The 6,305-nt window shown below is 47.4% G+C and overlaps 1 protein-coding gene across 1 annotated transcript; it reads left to right on the top strand.

Moving 5' to 3' along the window:
• Positions 1-665: 665 nt before the first annotated feature.
• Positions 666-2,498, top strand: LOC141648319 (monolignol oxidoreductase AtBBE-like 15). The gene has a single exon (XM_074456872.1). The coding sequence runs from the start codon at positions 721-723 to the stop codon at positions 2,359-2,361; it is 1,641 nt and encodes a 546-aa protein (XP_074312973.1). The 5' UTR covers positions 666-720; the 3' UTR covers positions 2,362-2,498.
• The last annotated feature ends 3,807 nt before the right edge of the window (positions 2,499-6,305 follow it).

The following is a 6,305-nucleotide window of genomic DNA, read 5'->3' as shown; positions in this document are numbered from 1 at the left end:
CATATCCGACATTTTTACATAACTCGACATTTTGGCGCTATTTGGTAAACAACGGATTAATATTAACAGAATTAATAACCATGTAAATTGCACCAATATTGTATCATGTCCGACACTTGCAAGTTAAACTCCTATAAAACTTTTCTTTTGGCAACTGTAAAATCAAAGCCTATTACAGTCTCATAGGCCTTTTAGCTAAGCTATAATCGAACAACCTTATTAGAATGGCACATATAAAACTGCATAGTGTCATACGAAGTAATTATAGATTTTTCTTGTTCTCAAATTAAATTATGTGAAGTAAAATTTGAAAAACGGATACAATCAAGTCGCGCATGTCTACAATCAGTGGCGGAGCCAGGATTTACGATTAGGGGGGCGAATAAGTTCAGCGGGTGCGAACAAGTAATGCAATAAGACAAACTCGAAAAAAATTCGAAAAGTTGAACTAAAACTTTCGAACTTTTCATTGTTCAGCGGGGAAGAGCGTCCCTGCTGGCCCCTCCTAAATCCGCCACTGTCTACAATTCTATGGAATCTTATACTCCAATTTAATGACTGTAATACTTTACTCTGAATAGGACATTCAAGCCATAATAATCTTGACATCAACATTGTGTCACATTCACATTTAGATCACACACTATAAAATCCTCAAGACTTCCATAATTATCTACACATTCTCTTAAGCAAATTCCCTAACAAACTCATCAATTAATCATGAATTTATGCACCTTGAAATCTATACAAATTCTTCTATTTCTCTTATCATATTCCTCTTATGCATCATCATCCAATATAAATACATTTCAAGACAATTTCCTACAATGTTTACATAAAAACATACCATCCCATGCATTACTTCCACCATCATGTTACTCACCAAACAACTCTTCCTTCTCTTTTATCCTACAATCAACTGCCTTAAATTTACGCTACATTACCCCCTCGGTTAAAAAACCGGCTTTAATCGTAATGCCAACAGATGAATCCCATGTACAAGCTGCTGTTATATGTGCCAAAAAGCTCGGTGCTCAACTTAGGGTTCGTAGTGGTGGGCACGACTATGAAGGGTTATCGTATGCATCCGAAATGGATATCCCGTTTGTTATTCTCGACTTGGGTAAACTCAGGATGGTTTCGGTTAGTATTGAAGATAACAGTGCTTGGGTTGAGGCAGGAGCTACTATAGGTGAGCTCTATTATCGGATATCCGTGGAGAGTAAGACTCACGGGTTTCCAGCCGGGTTGTGTACTAGTTTAGGTATTGGTGGGCATATTACTGGTGGTGCTTATGGGCCTATGATGAGAAAATACGGTCTTGGGGCCGACAATGCTATTGATGTTCGTATGGTGGATGCTAATGGTCAAGTGCTCGATAGAAACTCGATGGGTGAGGACGTGTTTTGGGCGATTAGAGGTGGTGGAGGTGGTAATTTCGGGGTAATTTTGGCTTGGAAAGTTCGGTTAGTACCTGTACCGGAAAAAGTTACAGTTTTTACTGTGGTAAAAACTTTGGAACAGAATTTGACGAAAGTGTTGTATAAATGGCAACAAGTAGCTGCGAAAATCGATGAGAATTTGTTCATAAGGGTAATAATGCAACCCATGAAAACACAGAAAGGTGGAAAATCAGTGATTGGTTTGTTCCAAGCATTGTATCTTGGACAATCAACCGAGTTGTTGAAAATCACACAACGCGATTTTCCTGAATTGGGTTTAACTAAAAAAGACGTGTCTGAAGTGAGCTGGATTGAATCGGTTCTTTACATTGCTAACAACCCAACTGGGACAAAACCCGAAACACTTTTAGAAGCAAAACCCGCGTTTATAAACTACTTTAAGGCCAAATCGGATTTTCTTACAAGCCCTGTTCCAGAGACAGGGCTTGAAGGCCTATGGCAAAGGTTCATGGAAGACGACGGGTCATTAATGATATGGAATCCGTATGGCGGAATGATGAGTAAAATTCCGGAATCACAAATCCCATTTCCACATAGAAATGGTGTTATATGTATGATACAATATGTTGTATCATGGCAAGATGGAAATACTAATGAAGGTAAGCATATGGATTGGATTAGGAAGGTACATAATTATATGACACAATATGTGTCTTCATTTCCAAGACAAGCTTATGTGAATTATAGGGATCTTGATTTGGGTATGGATAAAAATGGTAATACTAGCTTTATACAAGCTAGTGTTTGGGGATCAATGTACTTTAAGGACAATTTTAATAGGTTGGTCCAAGTCAAAACTAAGGTTGACCCTCATAACTTTTTTAGGCATGAACAAAGTATTCCTCCTCTTCCAATTATGGAAAGTGGAGGAAATGTTGATGTGTATGATGAGTTGTGAGTAGTTTGGAGGGTGTGAGCTTTGGTTGATGTGTGATTTCTAAAGCTAGTTTTGTTCAAGTTATGTGTAATATTGTAATAAGTGAAGTGTAAATGGTGTGAAAGAATGTGTATCATTAAGTTTGATATTGTGGATTACTACTCAATCTCATAACTCAAAGTTCTAAATTGACAATTGAAAATTTTATTCCATGATCAAAAATTCAAGTTTGTTAGTAATTACAGTAAATCTTCCTTGTAACGGGTATATCAGTCACAAATTATGACGGGTTTGATGGGGCATATTCTGCACCGCTGACCAAGTCAACATATTGAGCAAGGTCAAAGATATCCACAGCAAAGTCAACGACTTAGACAGCCTAGCCGATGAAGCCCATCGGCCTGTCACCTGGGTCTCGGCCAGGCAACTAGCCAGCCGGGGCACATATCCGCGTACTCATATCCAAGACCCCTCGGCTGGCCTGCCATAGGTCCATCGGCCGAGGGTAGAACGGTCTTTCCACCTGCTAGCCACTTGGCCACTTGGCCACTACGTGACAAAAGGTGAAAGTCTATAAATACTCCTCAACCCTCATTGAGGAAAGGATCCACAATTTAACCTAAGAATCACTATTCATCTGGTAATATCTTCCTTATCTCTCTACAACACTTACTTAGCCAAGCAACAACTTACCTCTCTAAGTTTACTGACTTGAGCGTCGGAGTGAGTACGCTCGGCCAAAGCCGAGCCCTCAGTTTGTTCATCGTTTCAGGAGACCGCAAGGAGGATTCAAGCAAAGACGTCATTCTACAAGCCACAGATGGTAACAATACTTGCTCTAGAATTACACCCGGAATAATTGGCGCCGTCTGTGGGAAAATAGACACTAGAAGCTAGTCACATTCATTCCCAAACAAAAAAAAAGAAACACACAAAAACCCACCCAAAAAGCTAAGAAGATGTCGAAACAACAAGAGGTATTCGTAGCTGACGAAACCGAACTCCACCAAGATGATACCTTCCACAATTCCGGAGTTGCGCAGCCCTCCACCGGCGGAGTAATCCAACCGGAATTCGGGATGCCAAATATACCGATACGCCCGCCGACCAAGTCACCATCATGGGACACGTGGTTGATGCGGCAAGACCGGCTACTCCCGGACCTAATTGGTAGTATGCCGGCTCACACTGTCACACCCACAAGAGCGGCGGAACCCGTCCAGGAAACCAGGGCCCAAAATGTGACTCCGAGGAACTTGAACGGAGCACTAGGGGAAGCTGACCCTATCAAGACGCCGGAGGAGCCCAAAGTGGTCGTGGTAGACCTAAGTCCTTCTCGCACTCGTGAGAGGACAGCGTCGCCGCGGCACCAACGGGGCCTACATCAAAGGAGCCCGAGAAGTCCGACTCAGCAGAGCCGGAGGAGAAGCCCGAGTCGGAGAAGGAGTCCTTCCCGCTACGAGGAGAGGAGCCGGACTAGGAATGCGAGGAGCCGATCGCCGCGTGTCATTCGACACGTGGTCAGACAGCCCCTCAGTGCCTATGTCCTTGAAACCGCCGTACCAACCAAGCTAAAGTTGCCGGCATTCACATACAAGGGGGATAACGACCCCACCGACCATGTCGAGACCTTTGAGTCGTACATGTCGGTGTGGGAACAACCCGATGAAGTCTGGTGCCGAGTCTTCCCAACGACCTTGCATGGGATGGCTCAAAGTTGGTACAAGGGGCTGACCGACGGCTCGGTATACTGTTACGCCGACCTAAGAGACGCCTTTCTAGCCCAGTATTCTTGCAACAAGAGAAGGGCCGTGGAGACATCGGATCTCCTGACTATCAGACAGAAGGGGGGCGAGTCTCTACGAAGCTATGTGAAGAGGTTCGACGCGAGTTCAACAATGATTCGGAGATTAATCCCGAATTGGCCTTTCGATCGATGAAAGGCCTCCCAAGGGGAGACTTAAAGAACGAGTTCATCAAGTACGGAGGCCTGGGCTTGGACGCCGCCAGGAAGATGGTCGACCAGGCCATCAAGGTGGAGGACTATCACAAGACCTGGGTAGGCCCTAGCGAGGCCGAACACTCAGAAAAGAAGAGCCGCCGGGAGGACAACCCGGATGAAGGACGCCGCGACAATAATCGGTCACGGTCCGGTGAAAGACGCCGCGACAATAATAGGTCACGGTCTGACAAGTCCGCCAGAAATGTAACTCGGCTGGTGCCGGGGAGTTCGGGAACGTACTACCAAGCGGCGGTACAAAGATCGCACCCCCTGGTCGTATCGGCCGCCGAGGTCTTCGCCCGAGCAAAACGAGGGCCGAAATGGGAAAGGCCCCCAAGCCAAAGGGGGACGGTGACACGAGCCAAGATCGTGAGTACCACGGCCACACCGGCACCTTATCGACAACTGCCGCATCTCAAGAATGCCATTGAAGAGCTGATCCGGAAGGGGAGCCTCGGCAAGTATGTTGCCAAAGGCCAAAAACCGACGCCGCGTTCAGACAAGAAATCCGTCTTTGAACGGATAGGAGTGATCCATGTTGTCATCGGGGCAACGAGAACGGTGGGTCCGCTCATGGGCACAAACGGCACTGAACGACCGTATCGGGCCATCAACTTTGTGCCCAACACAGCGGTCCCCGCTTCCAACATCCCCGACATGACTATTGGGAAGAAGGACTACGCGGAGTCATCGCCCCTCACAAATACCCACTTGTAATCCACTTGGACGTATCTAACCACCTGGTCAAGAGGTGCCCGATTGACACAGCGCCTACACGAACATCATGTTCGGGAGTGCTTTCTCAACCTCGGTCCAAGGTTGAAGACTTAAGCCCTCGCACCAATCCACCGTGTCAGACAGACTTTTCCGGCCGCCCGGTACCCCGGATCAATCGATCGCTGGTTATGTTCGGAAGGGGTATGCGGCCAAGAATGTCCTAGCTGAGTTCGTGGTCATTGACGGCTCGTCCGCCTACAACGTTCTCATAGGCCGAGTCACGCTAAGCGAGGCTGACGCAGTGATGTCCATCCGGGCCCTGACACTGATGTATGTCTCGGACCGGGGGAAGCGCATAAGCTCGTCTCCAAGGACGAGAAGGACGAAGTGGTCAATGTCCAGATATCTGCCAGAGGATGCAACATGCAATCCCTCAAAGTGGCAAAGAAATCAGAGAAGGGAAAAAGCCCATCCTTACAACAGGAGGGCAACTTCATGGATGCGACCGACAGCTAACTAGGGAGGGTGTGCCTTTGATGAGCCACTAGGACACTGACAATCTCGGGAAAAACTCTGTATAGCGGCGGAGGTGTCCAAGACAACTGTGGGCACCCCGACGCATGTTTATATCTAGTGTAGAATAATCCAAGTTTTCCATCAAAGTGTTCATTTTTCCCACAGTCACCATCAAGAAGCAGGCGCCGTCGCAGTCACCCCAAGTAGTAGACGCTACGGCACTCACCCCAAGAGGTAGACGCCGCAGCAGTCACTCCAAGTGGTAGACGCCACGGTAGTCACCATCAAGAAGCAGGCGCCGTCGCAGTCACCCCAAGTAGTAGACGCTACGGCGATCCACCCCAAGAGGTAGACGCCACAAAGCCACTCCAAGTGGTAGACGCCACGGTAGTCACCATCAAGAAGCAGGCGCCGTCGCAGTCACCCCAAGTAGTAGACGCTACGGCAGTCACCCCAAGAGGTAGACGCCGCAGCAGTCACTCCAAGTGGTAGACGCCACGGTAGTCACCATCAAGAGGCGTACGCCGCCACACCGCACACACCGACAAGAGCGGCAATCATCGTCAAGAAATGTACGCCACTCACACACACACCGACAAGAGCGGCAGTCACCATTAAGAGGCGTACGCCGCTCACACTGTCACACCGACAAGAGCGGCAGATCACCATTAAGAGGCGACGCCGCTCACACACATGTCACACCGACAAGAGCGGCAATCACCCTCGTAAG

The sequence above is a fragment of the Silene latifolia genome, chromosome 3, assembly GCF_048544455.1.
Source record: "Silene latifolia isolate original U9 population chromosome 3, ASM4854445v1, whole genome shotgun sequence".
Classification (NCBI taxonomy): domain Eukaryota; kingdom Viridiplantae; phylum Streptophyta; class Magnoliopsida; order Caryophyllales; family Caryophyllaceae; genus Silene; species Silene latifolia.
Note: the sequence above shows the minus strand (reverse complement) of the source record. Positions and strands in the feature narration are given on the sequence as shown.

Excerpts from the sequence above, each read along its gene's own strand:
- LOC141648319 (XM_074456872.1), top strand. The coding sequence starts at position 721 with ATGAATTTATGCACCTTGAAATCTATACAAATTCTTCTATTTCTCTTA.